The following is an 18,039-nucleotide window of genomic DNA, read 5'->3' on the forward strand; positions in this document are numbered from 1 at the left end:
AAATATGACTACCCATGCTGAAACACCTTATAAAGTCTCCATGTCCGTCCCAGAGAAGCTGTGGCTGTCCCATCCCTGCAACTATTCAAGACCAGGTTGTATAGGGCTTGGATCAACTTGGGATAGTGGAAGGTGGTCCACCCATGGGCAGGTGTTGGAACAAGATCCTTTCTTACCCAAGCCATTCTATTATTCTCTGATTCCCTGAAGACAGAGCTATTCCCAAGTACTAGATGGACTCTTGAGTGTGAACTACCATGTTATTCTGTTGGTGCTCATGAATCTCTGTAGTGCAAAGATGTCCATGAGGCTTTTAACAAGGAACCAAGTTCCTGTGAGTCTGCCTTGAAATAGTAAAGTCTTGGGTAAAGTCAATGTCTTGAGAGAAGTTCAGACTATCATGGCTCTTAAGTTCTAAAGAATGAAATCTATGAATGTTTTCAAACTGATTGAAGATTCAAGAGCTGGACACATCCAATGCTACCTGAATGTGTGCCCAGATGTTGGATACCATCCTTGTTCTTGCTGTCACAAATACTCACCCACTTTCTCCTGTGAGCCTCTCTCCAGCTTCCCATGACAGCTTCTTCTTCTTTCCTTCACTTTTACATCAGTGAGTTTCCAGGCATTGGCTCCTCCTCTTCCTCCTCCAGACATCTCGAGAGTAATCAAATCACTGTCTACTTTGAAAAAAATTGAAAGGTTTGAGTTCTGGTGGGTGTTTCCTTCTCTGTCTCTGTTTTCTGAATCCTTTTGGAAGTGTGCATGATTGAAAGTCCACAGTTTTCCTTCATGATGGATCCCTCAATGGTGGACACTTTTGAGATTCAGCTGAACAGAGTGCTGGGCCACCTTGTCTAGACCATTCTTTTGCCAGGAAAGGTTGGACCAGATGATCCTTGATGTCCCTTCTCATCTGGTATTCTATGATATCAATGCCATATGACTGGCACAGTTCTATGATCCCATATGCCCATTTTTCCACAGAAATAGGAGAGCTCATGGTCTTCCATTTGCTCACTGTATTCTCTAATTCCTTTTCAGTTCTAGCCTTCCAGGACCCAATCAACTCAGTTGGTTTGCCCAGATCCTGCATCCCACATGATTTAAGGTGCCCATGCTTGACTTTACTCTTCATAATTTATTAGCCCCCAAATCCTTCCAAGTATTTTATCAGCAATGGCTTTACATCTGTATCTTGATGCAGATACAGCAACAGACCTGTAGTTGACTTTGTCACAACAACACAGGACACTCCTTTGCTTTACAATAATTTCCCCCTGGAGCTCCCTTTTGAGCTCTGCCAGTTACTGAGTTCTTGGTCCATTTGGTACACACTAATTTCTAATCGATATTTTGCCCAGAGAGGGGGTGGATTCACCATCCCTGGAGATTTTTAAACACAGATTGGCCGTGGCACTGAGTGCCATGATCTGGTAAAGGGACTGGAGTTGGACCAAGGGTTGGGCTCGATGATCCTGGAGGTCTTTTCCAACCCAATCGATTCTATGATTCTATGATTCTATACCAAGGCTCAGTTTTCAAGCATCACTTTTTCCTCTCCTCCACAGTAACAAATAGTCCTTTCTCTCCCTCCTTCCTCTGTCCCCATCTTGCTCTTTTCAGCCTCTTGCAGCCACTGTTTGCACAGCCCACATGGGAGCCCTTGTCTGCAGAGAAGGCTGTGAGGAGCATGGCTGGGGTGGGAGCAGACAGCAGAATATTTCAGCCTCTGATCCTGAATCTGTATTAAAAGCATATGGGTAATATGAAAAAGGTAATATCCCATCTGTTTTTAATAGGGGACATGGGATTTGATGTTTGGCAACCTCATTGTGTACTGTCTTGATATTGCATAATGTTATTTTTTGATGTTGTGCACTACTGAGCTGTACCCAAGTATAAGCCTATTCTATCTATGCAAGAAAGAAATTGGATTTGTCTAAGACTTACTCTCTGTAATTAATACCATATCCTCTACCATTTACTGCTCACCCCTGTACCAGCCTGAGTCTGCCAGTGATACAAACTACTATTCACATGCTTAACTTTTCTACTACACACTGTGTGGCTTGTGGTAGAGAACCATGCACGGTGAGGACACTGGCCCGGGACCATAGCAATCTTTGTTTCATTTTGTTGTTTTGGTTTGTTGGTTCCAATTTTTTGGTTGTTGTTTTTTTAGCTTTGTGCTTTTGTTTTTTGGGTTTTTTTTACTATGGGGTTTTGTTGTGGTGTTGTAATAAGCACAGTGAGAAAACATTATTTGCCAGATCAAATCTTAAATCAGGGCCAAGTCCTGAAGGCACCACAGTACTTTTGGTCGGCAGAGCTAACACCACTGTGGTTAGTGGGGTGGTTTGTGTTCCACTGTAGGACACTGCAAAATGGGACAGCAGAAACTATGGGGAGAGGCTGAGGGAGCTGGGGGTGTTTAGCCTGGAGAAGAGGAGGCTCAGAGGTGACCTCAGCACTGTCTGGAACTGCCTGAAGGGAAGTTATAGCCAGGTGGGGGTTGGTCTCTTCTCCCAGGCACTCAGCAATAGGACAAGGGGGCACGATGGGCTCAAGCTCTGCCAGGGGAAATTGAAGTTGGAGATCAGAAAAAAATTCTTTGCAGAGAGAGTGCTCAGGCATTGGAATGGGCTGCCCAGAGAGGGGGTGGATTCACCATCCCTGGAGATTTTTAAACGCAGATTGGCCGTGGCACTGAGTGCCATGATCTGGTAAATGGACTGGAGTTGGACCAAGGGTTGGACTCGATGATCTTGGAGGTCTTTTCCAACCCAATCCATTCTATGATTCTGTGATTCTAAACGTGGCATAGCAAGTTTTACTGTGAGGGTGGGGAGGCCCTGGCACAGGTTGCCCAGAGTAGCTGTGGCTGCCTCATCCCTAGAAGTGTTCCAAGCCAGGCAGGACAGGGCTTGGAGCAAGCTGGGATAGTGGAAGTTGTCACATAGCAAGGGGGGTGGAACAAGATGATCTTTAAGGTCCCTTCCCACCCAAACAATTCTATGATTCTAGGATTTACACCATTCCAAGACATGATCCCTAGAGATCACCTGAAGGAGGGGAGCACCCTATTCTTTGTGCCACCAAAGAACCTCAAGGCTATCTCTTTAGAGGCACAAATGACATCTCCACTCTGGGACTGCTCTCCAAGCTGGGGTTTGTCTTCCTGTCTGTGCATGCTCTGTGAAAACATTCCAAGCAGCAAGGATCAGGATAGGTCCCTAGAAAGAAGCCTGTTTACTGTAGGGATAAGAGCAGTGCTAGCTTAAAGCCATAGATTCACTGCCCCATTTAGGGGAAGACCTGGGATGGACATTGATGACAACTCACATCACCAGATCATAGGACCAGCTCAGCTCAGAGGTCATCCATCCCTTAGCTGCCTGGGCTCCTCTGCAGTGTTATTTATAGTTCCCAATCAGTCATAGCTTTTGTGGAATTACTCATAGCTGACATTCCTGATGCAATAAAGCTGCAGATAACTTGTGAAATGAAATCAGGATTTTCCTGTTGGGACATGTACTCTCCACACTGTCTATCTGTCCCTCTTTTTGCTGGCACAGACAAGAATAATGGGGCTGGGATTACAAGTCAGGATAAGTATTCCAGTGTATTTTTCAGTTTTCACCCCTGAGTCATGCAAAACCCAGTAGGGCTGTCAGACATACACAGAACCTGCACTCCTGGCAGGCCTATCTCCCTGTGGTTTCAGACTAGTGACTCTGGCATCATTATCTCTCTCTACCTGAAAGAAGGTTGCAGTGAGCTGGGGATCTCTTTTCCCAGGTAATAAGTATCAGGACAAGAGAAACCAGTCTCAAGTTGAGCCAGAAGAGGTTTAGATTGGACATTAGGGAAAATCTCTTCACTGAGAAGGTGGTCAGGCACTAGCACAGGTTGTCCAGGGCAGTGGTAGAATAACCTTTCCTAGCAGTGTCCAAGAGGCATGTGAATGGGGCACTGGGGACACAGTTTACTGGTGTCAGATTCATGGTTGGACTCAATGATCTTAGAGGTATTTCTCAACCTTAGTGATTCTATGATTCTAAAAGACAACAGCAAAAAGATTTGATCAGCACAGACTGAATGTTAATCTTTGCAGCCCACGAGAGTGGGGCTGAAGGGAGCCTTGGAATCCCTGCTGTTGCCACGTATCTAGTCAGCAAGTCTGTATATCACAATGCCAAGCCTTTAAAAAAATGACTTGTCTGTTATGATTTAAGTGCTTTTTTACCTGGTTTTAATTTAACTCCTTTGTTAGGGTCACTTCAAGCACGGCTCATTAATTTGTCAGGAGAAGACAGAGGGGATTGCTGTGACTGCTGTGGTCCTGCACAGCTGGAGAGTCAGAGATGTCTTCACATAGTTTATCTTCCTGTGAATGTCTGTGTATAATATATATTGTGATGTATTGACAGATAGAAATCTCTGTTTTGCAAAATTTTCCCAACAATAATATAAATATGAAAGTGAAAGAACAAGAGAGCACAACAGTGGAGGTACTTGTGTGTGTTTGTGTGAGTGCCTTTACACAAAATAAGAACTATTATCCTGGACAGTCATCTGGAAGCCATTCAGTCTATATCCCCACATTAGAGCAGGGTGCTTTGCTCCTTCTTGATGGACTTTTAGTCTGCTACAAGCAGAAATATTTCTTTTTTAAGAGATATTTGGGGTAGCGTGTGAAAAACAGTGTGTGTGCATAAAATAATAGTGTTTGAGACTTCCAGCAAGGAATAAAAGGAAGCAAATCATCAAAGGACTGCTCATTCCAATAGCAATGCTCATACAGAGCACTAAATGAGAAATCACTACTGATTCTCAGTGTCACATGGCACATGCACAAGCAGACAGTTCTAGAGATTCAAATTAGATGAATTATGACACATTCCCACCCCAAACTGCTTGGAGTGCTTTGGATTTGGTAACCTGTTGTGCAGATTTCAGTCAGGCTGCTGTATGGAATTGCAAAGGGTTTCACAAAGGGGACATGACATCTTCTTCCCTGTGTAGGGGTCCAACTTTTCCTCCAGTGAGCAGCCAAAGGCAGGATGTTACAAATCTTGGCGTCAGAGCTGCAGCTATTGCACTACTTGAGGTTCTATCAAGGTTTTAACTGCCACACACCCTTGAAGTGAAGGTGTGCAACAGATGATACAGGAGCTTAAACTAACCTTAAAATCCCCTTTAAATTAAACTTTGGTTTAGATCAGAGGTTCACAGGGAAAGTGTAGGGGACATATCCTTGTGGAGAATGTGTCACTCTCACTATTGATGTACTAAAAGGACAAACACAGTTAAAGTAGGTACAGGGAAGGACATTTAAGATGATCATGGAAATGGAGTTTATTTTAAGATGTAAGGCATTGAATCATAGAACCTTTTAGTAAAGACTTTGTTTAAATTGGCAAACAAATCCGGGGAGATGTCCTTTTATCTGTGAAAATATGTTGGAAGAGTAAATAGCAGGGGGGAATCTCTAGGCATTGATGGACAGTGATAGCACAGGAACAAACTGGGTGTAAGGTATCAAGAGGCAAATTGAAATTTAAAAATAGAAGGAAGTTCCTTCTCAGATAATAAACTGGAAGAATTTTGCAATAGAACTGGAAAAAGACCATTTATAATTTCCCATTCAATAATATTTTCATGATTTTTTCCCACATGGCCAAAGCTATATTCTGAATGTTATTTATTTATTTATTTAGTAATAGTTTGGGAGGTTTTATTTATGTATTTATTAATAGCTTGAGGATAGTTAAGGTGGCCCACATCCCATTTAGCAGTCTGGTAAAACTGTGGAAAAGTACATATGAATTACCTTGTGGGTTTCTAATCAGAGGAGTGGGTTTCTGCAATGGTTTTTTTATAGGAGTGATGGGATAAGACACTTCCTGAAAATAAAGTGAGGTTAATACATGTATAAACAGTGTTACAAAATGTAAAACTGCCTGATCAAATTGTACTTTAGGAATCAGAATGAATTTCAGTGTTTTTTTGTCAATCCATAATTCTTTTCACACTGGGAAAATGAGTAGTTGTGAGATGGGTCAACAAGGTTGGTTATCATGAGCCCAGAGAGTCAGACACATCTTCCCTTATTGAAGATGGTGACCATGTATGTGAAAAGAGTTTACAAGACATCATTCTGGGTCCCAAAAATGCAGTTTTTTCATCACACAGCCTTTTGCTGTGTTTGATTCTGGTGAAAGTGAAATTAGGCATCAAAGCTGAATTATCAATGTCAGGAAGGCACAGTCATGCAAGGGATGATGATGTTACACAACACCTTTAACTATATAGATGTTAGGCCCCAGATCCATTATTTTAGCTTTTTTTCTTCAGATTGAATTCAGAGAGGGAGGACTGCAGGGACATCTTTTGACCTGCATCCATGATCAGTAGAGGAATTGACCTGCAGCTCAAACAGAAATGTTCTTCATTCGAGGACTGTTCCAAACAAGCACAAAATATGATGTCTGTCTATAAGGTTGTATGTTTTTGAAGGGGAAAATACCCAAAGCAGTCAGAGTAGTCTGCCCCTTTGTATATGATCCTTGTGTGAAGCCAGTATTTTCCTTGCAAGTTTTTAAACAAATCTTCAAAGTACTTTTCTAGACAAGAGCCATGGATCTTCACATAGTCACCATGAATCAGCTAAAAATAGTTTTTCATCCCTGCTCTCCTGGACTGGAATCCTTCTGAAAGTGTAGGATCTGTTAAAGGGCCTGTCAGCAAGATACATTTCACCTCTGAACCTTAATTTTAAACTAAATTTCTGCTAGTATCTACTGTGTGTGGTAAACCTACCTAAACATTTGTCATTCCCATTCAGAGGTGACACCTTTGAATTTCAAGAATCAGGCAATTAGAAGTCCTACCCACCATGTAAGTGTGGTGGAAACCACAGCTTTGTCTAACAATGTGCTTCCAGAACTCAACTGGTTCCTCTGCAGGAAGGGAGTAGGAGGTAGGAAAGGTGAAAGGAGAGCAGGAGAGAGCAGAGGAGGAGGAACGTGCAGAGAGTAGGAGAGACATGGGAAAAGGAGCTGGGAACTTTGCATGTCTCTGTGGCAGGAAGAACTATGTCACTATATATTCCCTATATCAGTGTGGGTCATTGAATTTGAAGGATTTGTGTTATTACATATAAGTTAAAAATACAGAGAATCAGCTCAAGAGAAGCTATTCCCAATTCCAGTGTTCCCCCAGAAGTTATGGCTGTTCAGACAGGTGTAGGACTGTCTCCCTCATCTTTCTCAAGCACTGGAAAGAGATCTGGTCTGGGCACTGGTACCCCAGTACTGTTGAACAAAGCCTGCCTTGCTCACGTCACGTATGGATCTGTTTTCCCTCAACAATTAATGGGACCTGCAGTACCAGCAATGATTTACACGACACAGAGAGGAGAGCAGAGAGGAGCTGCCAGACACATCTCCAAGGGACCAATCCTTTCCCCACTCCACCTTATTTAACATGTGAGTGGTGTCACCTCTACCAGCAGAGCTTGTCTGCTGTGACATTCTAGTGAGTGACAGCCATGTCAGCTCTCAGGTCAGACTGCTCTGTTGTTCCATCATGATCTTGACCACCACTGTGTGCCAGGTGGGAAAGGGAGAAAAATTCTTCCACGTGCTTTGCCAGCAGGAATCCAGTGAGCAAAGTGTTAAATGGCTTGGGGTGCTGGGTCTTTGTGGGGAAGTGTGCATGTGTATATATGTATACAAGTGTATACATATATATACACACACACACACACACAGAGGCACCCTGGTTTGGCTGTAGGACCTTGTGCCCGCAGGCCACAGTCACATTATCATCTGGAAATTGGATAACGACAGCACAATGACAAATCCAGGTTGCTTGCAATAAGGTGCTAATCCCTTTGCTTTAATATCGGAGCAGCGTGTAATGATGTTTGGACATCACTCCAGTTTACTGACGACCCCACTGGGGCCGGCAATAGAAGCCTACAACTGTCTAACAAGCCATCAGGTGACCGCCGTCGTCAAAGCAACGGGGGATGCAATCTAATCTTGCCTCCATCCCTTCCAGCTCCCAATAAGGACCAGATTATAGAAGTGGCCCATCAATGCTTGGTAACTCGAATCAATTAACGTTAATTCGCACAATGCTATGATGTATTGTGATCACTTTCATTTCGGAGAAGGGGGAAGAAATTGCTATAATTCACCTAAAATGAGGTTGTCTATGGTGCTGAGGTATTAATTGGGTGTCCATATTAAATGGAAAAGGAGCACAGTAGTGAAGGAAAAGTGGATGAGTGACTCTCTTGGCTGCTATTGACCTATCAGAAGAAGACAGTGCCCTTTTCCTTTGCTTTTATCTATTACAGTTTTCCCTATTGCGTGTCAAGTTGATGTATTATAAAAAATTCATTTGGTGACCTTCCACCCCCCTAGCAGATTAAACAATTTCACTGGGATGGCATCATTAACAGGGCCTTGCATTTAATGATGATTTCTCTAAAAGGCCACGGAGATTCGATTTTAAGCTAACAGATTTATTGCACTATTATAACATATCGTAAAAAACTGTACCACCTACGGTCTGGTTTTAGGATAGAAACTGTTTAAGAGTTTATGTGGAGCTTAAAGTGGTATTACCTTGGGATATGCAGCAGTCACAAAGCTCTGACCTCCGGCGCGATGCTGTTTACATTTAATAAAAGACCTTTCTCTGACAGTAAACTTGGGGAGTGTGTTATGGAGAAGGCCTGGCTCAGCTCTTCACCACTGACTTTGTAAATAAGAGTATTTCCACTCATCTGTAGCAATTAATGAAAGTCACTAATGAATCTGGGTGATGTTTCTCTCCTATCTGAGGCATCTGCTCTGTCCCACTCCTTCTAAAGGGTTCTGATTATTCCACACCCAGACACTTCAGCATCTTTGCTGCCCTAAAGAAGGACTTAGAGGGGAAGTCACAGAAGGAGTGGCTGAAGTAATTTGGTTCACTCAGCCTGGAGAAGAGGAGACTGAGAGGAGACCTCACTGTGGTCTGTATCTTCCTCTTGAGGGGAAGTGGAGTGGCGGGCACTGATCTCTTCTCTCTGATGACCAGCAATAGGACCCAAGGGAATGCCATGAAAATATGTTGTGAGGGGTTTAGGTCAGATATTAGGGAAAGGTTCTTGACCCAGAGGATGCTTGGGCTTTGGAAAAGGCTCCCCAGGGAAGTGCTCACAGCACCAAGTCTGGCAAAGCTCAAGAAGCATTTGGACAATTCTTCCAGGCACATGGTGTGATTCTTGGGTCTGTCCTGTGCAGGGTCAGGAGCAGGCCCTGATGACAGCTGAGAGTGCAAAGGTGTCTGTCTTACTTCTTCATCACATGACATCAGAACCCACCCTTATCCAAAGATGTCAATACTTCTCAGAGTCCTTCCAGTGAGTCTGTACCTACTTTGCCTTCCATGAGTCCTCATCTTGCACATCACCTGTCTTTGTTGCAGCATTGTCTTTCAGATAGCCTGCCTTGAATTCACCAGCAAATCCTCCTCTCCAAAACCAAAGAAACATATCTCTTTGGCTGGATCATAATTCATTCTGACATATTACCTAAATTCTTCCCAGTTTCTTTCCCCTTCCAATGCTGATCTTGCAACATGAACGGGGGAGACATACCCAGACAACTGTTCAACTGACTTCAATGTCTTTGTTTATTAGGAAATAAAATATGTCAGGGCGTGTTCTTTGGCAACAGGAACAACTGATATATTTCAGGATGGCCTCATCCAAACTGCCCATGAAGAGTATTCTCTCACTGTATGAGCTCCCAGACCACTTGAGAGTTGTTCTGGAATTTACCATTGGATTTAGACCAGACTTTACGATGGATTGACAGTTTAATGGTAGCAGTGATCCCACGTCAGTGCCAAGGCTTGGGTTTTGGCATTATTTAGTTTTCTAGTAGACAAATATCCATCAAGGTTAATGGACCCTTGACCCAGGCTCTCAGCCTGATCTCTTTTCCCTTGAAGTCAATTGATAATTATAATCATCAACATTTCATCATTATCATTACTATTAGTTGTTGTCATTATTGTGATGACATGATGTTATGATATTAGATTAGATATTAGGAAGAAATTCTTCCCTGTGAGGGTGGTGAGGCCTTGGCACAGGTTTCCCAGAGAAGTTGTGGCTGCCCCATCTCTGGAAATGTTCAAGGCCAAGTTAGATGGGCCTTGGAGCAACCTGGGTTAGTGGGAGATGTCCCTGCCCAAGGCAGGGGGTTGGTACTACATGATCTTTAAGGTCCTTTCTAACCCAATTAATTATGTGATTCTATGACTTTATGACGAAAGTTATTATTGTAATTATAATAAAATGACAAGTTCTTCCTGATTTCAGGGGTGCTCCCTTTCCTCTGCCCCAAATGTCTCCACCAAATTTCTCAACCAAGCCTTAATACCTGCACCAGACCTCTAGTTGCTATACCCTGTAATTTCCTTGCTGCTAAAGGACAGGCACTTGCTCTCCTATGGAGCCTCAGGATGTTCAGCAGACACATGTTGGCACTGATGGTGATGGGATCTGGGATCCCTGGTGTCCCTGCTGACTCAGGTATTGCCAGCAGCCTGCTGTGCCCACATTTGGAAGAGCTGCAAGGCACTGAGCATCAAAGCTGCTCCCTGTCAGCAGGGAATTATAAAACAACCTGCTCCTGCCCAGCATGAGGCTCTAGAGTAGTGACAAACATCATACCCTTCATGCCCACAGGAGGAAAGCAGGCCCTTGCTCCTGTCCTTGCTGGGCTATGGGCACATTTGTCAGTCCCCACCTCCCTATGGAAAAGCCTATTTTCCTTCCAGCACAAATCACCAGGGGAGCAGCCGCTCCTTTCTCCTCCTCCACACTGACATCACTTGCAAGGGTATAAGTTGCTGTGTGCAGGGTTGAATCCTAAGGCAGGGGCTCCCTCACAGCACGGGTCAGGCGGGACCATGTGGGATATAAAGACCACATTCCCTGCTGTGTTGGCCAGGTGCAAATTGGCTGCAAACAGGCCCTCATTTTTAAGCTTCCACTTTTAAGCATCCATGTCTGGTTTTGCTTTGTTTTGTTTTCTTTGTCATTATGCTTGACAGGTAGGGATAGAATAAGAATGTTTAAACTAAAAGAGAAGAGATTTGGATTAGAGCTTCACTTTCAGGGTAGCACAAGTTGTCCGGAGAAGTTGTGTGTGCCTGTTCCCTGGAACAAGGCCAGGTCAGATGGGGCTCTGGAGCAACCTGGTATAGGGGAAGCTGTCCTGGTCCGTGGAGGGGAGTTTGGAACAAGATGATTTTTAAAGCCCTTCCAACCCAACCTTTCTATGATTCTGTGATTCTACTCACCCCAGGGAGTGGGAATTACTTCCTAGATCCACATTTTGCATCAGCCTTCCTTATGTGCAAGACGAGCCTGGGGTTTGGAGTCAGGGTTTGTTGTCGGTTTTATAGAAACTGAGCAGAGAAACAAAATTATTTGGGGCTTACAGAAGCCAAGACAAGACTCACCTGAACTTGGCTGAGTTCAGCTGGAGCCACAGAACTCACAGAAAATGCCAAAACCAGGAGTGACTTTGTGTGTTCCTGCAGTGAATTTTGGTCACAGAGCTGAATGGACATTTTTGGAAGAAGGTGGATAAGAGCATCTTATTGATGCCCTTGACATGACTTTCACACCTAACACTGCCTTTCACACTTTGCCCTGGCTCAAAAAATAGAGCCAAGATAACAACTGAATCTTCAATCCTTGAGCCACCTCTTGAGCCTGCACATACCCCTAAAACCTTCGTTGATCTTCCCAGCGTCTGTGGTTTAGACCAGTATTTCCCATCAGCTGCAGTATGAGCAGTTTCTGGTTTGTAATGCAGAGTCATACACTGAAAAAAGTCCACAGCCAACATTCAAACGAGAAAAAGATGAGTTAAAACCAAAGAAAACTTATGGTCCATATATCTTGTGTTTGTAAACACCTTTAAGCAAACACTGGAGATCAATGAATAGCTTTTCTTCTTTCATTTCAAGACAATACCAAACCCCCAGCCACTACATTGCAATTGCAGATTAGAGCATTTTATATCTATGTAAATAATATATATATGAATGAGCTACTAAATGATACAAAGCACTGGGAGAGGGAATGAAATGATCCAGGCTCAGAATAAAGTGTTGATTCTTTATTCAAATGCAAAATCACTCTCCTGGGATGCTCTAATTTAAATTTCAGGCTTGGAAAAACCAATGTCTTTCAAGGGGGTGTCTGTAAGTGCTGTAAGATTTTGCAGATGATGAAGGTGATGGCAGGATAAAGACATGCAGGAAAGCCCTGTAAGTGCTGTTCTTGTGTAGAAACAAAACTTTGTTGTTAAGAAGCTCAAAGGTTTCCACTGGAAATCTTTCTGTTGGACAGGAAATATTTGCAGGCTCCACTGCTCTCAGTGCACTGCAATGAGAATTTTGGGGCTAAGGCATAGGGTTCATGGGTTCATAAAATCCCTGTTTCTGCCCCACACTTCCAATGTGTTACCAGAGACATAAATTATTTTGTTCATTTCTCACTTTTCCATCTGTAAACTGGGGATTAAAACTAAAGGATATTTTATTACTTTATTGCTTTCTGCTTGGAAAGGCTGTTTCCTGTTTCTATACATCCTGCTCTCTTCCAAGGAATTACAGTGCTATGATAAAGTAAATCAGTAGATGTTTGGTATAGTGCTCCTTCCTATTCATAACAGAATATTGATACCTGCATTACTAAGGTAGAAAATAACAAGAAGAGAATATAACATGTCATTCCTAGGCAAGATGGGAATTAGCTCTGGGACCAGATTTGGGTGTTTTCATAACATTAATTTTCTGATTTTTTTTTATATATTTTTCTATATGGGAAAGAAATGGAAGCAGACAACATTCAGAAACATGCCTGTATGTGAGACCCTACGAGATCTCTGTTCAGGTTCAACCCTCAGATGGAGAAATCGAGAAGCAGCTTCCTGTACAGCCAAAAATTATTTTCCTGGACAGAAAGGTAGGATTTGGCCCTCTGTGGAGAATACTTACTTCTATCAATTCTATACTGTTTTGACATTTGACATTTTTGACACAGAGCCAGGTTGTGTTCGGGGGTGCTCAGCAATGGGACAAGAGGAACGGGCAGGAATTGATGTCCAGGAAGTTCCACCTGGACATGAGGAAGAACTTCTTTCCTGTGCAGTGACCAAGCACTGGAACAAATTGTCCAGAGAGGGTGTGGAGTCTCCCTCACTGGGGATATTCCAGAACCATCTGGACACAATGCTGTGCCATGTGCTCTGGGCTGACCCTGCTTGGGCAGGGAAGTTGGACCAGATGACCCAGTGTGGCCCCTCCAACCTGCTGAGTCTAATCAGCCTGTGATGTGGCTTCATCTTAAAGAGTTATGCTGAACTTTGTGATGTTTGTAACATGTGACATGTTACAGCTGCAAACTGCACTCCAACAAGTCATTAAAAAGTTATTACAGTTGTTAAAACTGCCAAAACTTCCTTTCCTCTTGCTGAGGAGACAAGACCTTAATTCTTCTGTTTTGTTCTTCCTCCCAGGGTCAAAGAGTTGACAAACTGGGGCCTCCTTCAGAGCCCTGGGTTGTATCAGCTCACCTCAAGGGCTCCTCCGAGGCTGTGCTGAAAGGTTTGGATGTGTTTTCTCATAGCAAGGGTTATGGCAAAGCAGCTGTTAAGAATGATGGGGATAAATTTGAGTTCTTCCTGAGAAATAGTGAATTTGAAAACCAGTCTTTGGGGTGGAAACAGAAAGTTGCAGTGGGAGTTTGGTGAACTGCCCAGTCATATGCTATAGGAAAAAAAATAAAAAAGCTTATGCAAAGTATTTTTGTGCTCTGGTAGTTTAAAGGGAGTACCTCCAACAGTTTGTCTTGAAAAGAATTACCTGGGATCAAAAAGGAAAGAATGAAGAATTATAAATTTTAACACTTGATTTTCAGTTTATGTTGATTGAGGCAATTTCTTTAGAGTCCACAACAACCTATTTATCCCAGCAGAGGATCTGGCCAAGCACAGACAGAAAGAACTGCCTGTTGTTTGTCATTAGCATATTTTAATGTGAAAATGCCTTTTTTTTGGGAGGGATGTAAATGTTTCCCTTCTGGTCCTCATTTTTTGAAAGACCTGAACTCAGGATTAACTCTAAGCATGTGAGTATTTCCCTCGAGGTTATATGAACATGCTTAGATATAGAACCTTGTTTAAGCTGTACCAAAAACCTGGGGATGATCATGTGTTGGTAAACTAGAAAGTCGAAATGATGTTGATTATAACACAACCTAATTCTCATTGCTAAAATATTTAAATATAGGCAAGAAACACATAGCGTGAGAAATGAGGTTTCCTGTTGCAGATAAAGCACTTTGTTCACAGAAAAGCCATTTGTGTGTTAGTTTTGACTTGAAAAGTTTACATTTGAGAGATAAGTGGCCTTTGTGCTGTAGGTCAGAGCTTGTCATCCTTTCAGTCCCTGTTTCTGTTAATTTGAAATCCTCCCTACCCCATCACAGTTCCAGGTTAGAAAAATCCTTTGGTCTTTTCTGCTGCTTTTTATGCCTTTTCTTAGGTTTAGGACTGTGGGTCTGGAAGAGACACAGATTAGTCAAAGAGTTACTGGTTGACAGAGGAAGGGAGGAAGGGAGGAAGGGAGGGAGGAAGGGAGGGAGGAAGGGAGGGAGGAAGGGAGGGAGGAAGGAAGGAAGGAAGGAAGGAAGGAAGGAAGGAAGGAAGGAAGGAAGGAAGGAAGGAAGGAAGGAAGGAAGGAAGGAAGGAAGGAAGGAAGGAAGGAAGGAAGGAAGGAAGGAAGGAAGGAAGGGAGGGAGGGAGGGAGGGAGGGAGGGAGGGAGGGAGGGAGGAAGGAAGGAAGGAAGGAAGGAAGGAAGGAAGGAAGGAAGGAAGGAAGGAAGGAAGGAAGGAAGGAAGGAAGGAAGGAAGGAAGGAAGGAAGGAAGGAAGGAAGGAAGGAAGGAAGGAAGGAAGGAAGGAAGGAAGGAAGGAAGGAAGGAAGGAAGGAAGGAAGGAAGGAAGGAAGGAAGGAAGGAAGGAAGGAAGGAAGGAAGGAAGGAAGGAAGGAAGGAAGGAGAAGGAAGAACACAAAAAGGCAGAAAAGAAAGTGAAGAAAGAGAAAAAACACAAGAAAGAAGAAAGTGGGAAAGAAGGAAAGATAAAGAAATGAAAGAGAAAGAAAGCAAGGGAGAAAACAAAAAAGAAGAGGAAAAAAAAGTCACTGAAGAGAAGTGCACTTCACATTCTTTAAAAGATACATGCATCAAATTAATAGTCAATAAACTCCAGCAAAGAAAGAGCTGCACAGTACAGATGTTCTGCATGTAATAGTTTGCTGCAGTTTTTCCTTTGACAAACGTCCTTATTGGTGCCGCCTTTTGCGGCGCACGAAAGCAGCAGTTAATGGAAATGGGTCCCGTCTACCACACTGAGGCTGCTACATCTGACAGCAGCCAAACTGCCTCGTGGAAAGCAGTTTAGCTCCAAATTAGCTTCTTCTATGTTAAATACCATCTTGCCTGAGAGATCTCAGTGAAGAGTCCCATATATATCTGTAATATTCTGGGCTTTGAAGCATATGTGCCTGAAAGCTGAGATAGTCTCTGTTGAGAAGTACAGTACAGTACTCCAGGCATCATCACAGACTAGAAATGGCAATTATAAAGTATTTGAGCACAGCTGACTAGACCCTCTGTAAAATCCATATTATAGTGAGTATCAGAGCCAAGAAAATCTCGGTGGTCCTGGCAGATCCTGTCATAAGGAGGATCATATATGTGGTAGACAGACATGTCAGGTTTAGGTTGGAGCAATTAAAGACATCTAGATTTCCACATCTCCACCAAGTCCATTCACTGGATAAATTACTGGTTATTTATATGTCACTGATATCTACATATTGCTATATCTGTCTGTTATGGGTTCACCCAGGAGGGCCTAGATTTGGGCTCTGAAGTCTGGACTAGGCCGAAGCTGTCAGCTGACTTGAGCTGGGCTGAGCTAACAGCTGACCTCTTCTAGCCAGTAACTTTGTATTCCATACCACACTATGACATCATCTCCAGGGCAGTAGGAACCAGTGTGGGAGTGGTTAAGGCAGTCGCTTCTCAGCCTCCTCTTGGGAGGACACACGATGCTGTCCCAGGGGGGATGGAGAGGACCAGGCCCACCACTGGCTCACAGGGTATCTCAGGAAAGTAAACTGTGTTGTTCTGGGTCTCTCCTTTCTGCTTGGGTTTGTCTCCCTGGGGAATAAGCTTCTTCTTAAGTAGTGTGTAGTTAAGACAGTAGAATTTGTGTGTTCGTTAAGAAGTTGAGGTGGGGAACTTGTTGTTGCAGACTTGTGTGAGTGAATATTTGTACTCTCTTCTAATTGTCTCTTTCTTTCTGTAAAAATATATGTAGTTTTAGTATAAATGCAGTTTGAAGTGTTTTTTTCCTTTCCCCTCTCTTTTCCTCCCTTTCCCTGGTGTTAGGAGGGAGGCTTTTCTCTCTGTGCTTGGGGGGGTTGGCAGTTGCTTATCTCAAACCAAGACAATGTCTTACTCCAGCTTATCCTGGAGTTATAATGAAATTAGGGGTTTGATGTGTTAGCAGCTGTACAAAAATAGAAAAAACCCCCCATGTATGTAGTCAGAACTAATGGATATTAGCACATTAAACAGTACCAGAACCACAGAGAGAGGAAACTTTATGATTTTGGTTGCTAAATCATTAATATGTTGCATGCTTTTTCGTAAGACCTGGTCTTGAGCAATTTCTGGCCGTCAGAGTTTGGTGCTTTACCACATTGTTTAATATCTTGAACATGAGAATAGCAGGGAAGGAATGTCCTCTTCACACTCAACTTTATGTACCTTCACCTGTGTTCCTTAACTGCAATAAAATGTCAAACCACCTGCTTCATAAAGCAAATAGTTATGACATGCTGTCTTGCAGCAGGCCAATGTCTGGGTTTGTGATCACTGGAGCAAGTCCAGCATCCTAAGGAAGTTCTGGCATCTCACCTCCACCTGAACCAACATTTGGAAATTTTTCAGTCTTTAGGCTTTCACCTCTGTCACCCCAAGGGCCTGAATGCAGACCAGACCTGGTCAGCATCACTCAAAGGCCAGGACTTGGTTGGTGCTCAGAGATACACATCATAAAATGGGGAGCCAGTTGCAAAGTAAATTATAGCTTTTAAAAAGAGCCTACAAAAATAACAACCATGACGAGAGTAAATGTTGGGTCAGAATGCATTCCCTGACAGCTCACAACAAGAGGTAAAGTAATGGAGGAATTCATTCTCCTGGGTTTCATTTAATGCTCCCCATGGAGTTTTCCCCTTCCAGGTTTCTGTACCATCTCAAGGCAGTCACCACAGACAATTTTCATGGCCAAATCCATTTCAAAGCATCTGACAGAACTGGATAAAAATTCAAAGAGATTTAACAGTAGTACAGAAAGGAATAGGCCCCAATGATGAGGTGAAACTCTTACAAATCAGGAAAAAGTTAAACTGTCAGCTCTTCCCTTAGTTACAGTGGCTGCCTCCTTGAGACCACCCCTTCAGGACAGAAAATAGTCTCTCATTAACACTCTCCTCACCTTAGTAATGTACTTGATCACACAAGACAGGAGATAAATAAAAAAATATGAGCATCTAGAACTTTCTAGGCCATCTGTAAATTTTCTATTATCCTTGCTTGATCTCTTTAACATTTATTTTCATGTTACACCCTCAAGATGAACAGTAAATGCCATTCCACAATGAACTCAAAGAACTAATAAGAACTAAAGTCCTTCAATCCCTCAGGAATTTGTTTTACAAGTTCCTATGAAGACCTGACCCAGTGTGAAATATCTGGGGTAAGACACAATATTTATAATTAGGATTGGCAACAAATTCAGGTTTTCTGAAGATCCCTTAAAGTCATGAGGACTCTATAAGGTCCTTAAGTGGTACTTACCTTGACACTGTTAAT

The 18,039-nt window shown here is 42.9% G+C and overlaps 1 protein-coding gene across 12 annotated transcripts in view; it reads left to right on the plus strand.

The window, feature by feature from the left end:
* PKHD1 (PKHD1 ciliary IPT domain containing fibrocystin/polyductin) overlaps positions 1 to 18,039 on the plus strand; it is a 274,518-nt gene that overhangs the window by 246,044 nt on the left and 10,435 nt on the right. For 6 of the 12 annotated variants that reach the window (XR_011697094.1, XM_071548173.1, XM_071548172.1 and 3 more), the window contains exons 61-62: positions 12,919 to 13,054; positions 13,608 to 13,695. Coding sequence is in view for 11 of the 12 variants with exons in the window: in XM_071548173.1 (XP_071404274.1) it covers positions 12,919 to 13,054; positions 13,608 to 13,695 (224 nt within the window). In the remaining variant the exon portion in view is untranslated. Of the gene's footprint in view, positions 1 to 12,918; positions 13,055 to 13,607; positions 13,696 to 17,800; positions 18,019 to 18,039 lie in introns of those variants that run through there. The other 6 variants (XM_071548180.1, XM_071548181.1, XM_071548178.1 and 3 more) reach the window with 3 other exon arrangements.

The sequence above is a fragment of the Pithys albifrons genome, chromosome 2 (genome assembly GCF_047495875.1).
Source record: "Pithys albifrons albifrons isolate INPA30051 chromosome 2, PitAlb_v1, whole genome shotgun sequence".
NCBI lineage: Eukaryota > Metazoa > Chordata > Aves > Passeriformes > Thamnophilidae > Pithys > Pithys albifrons.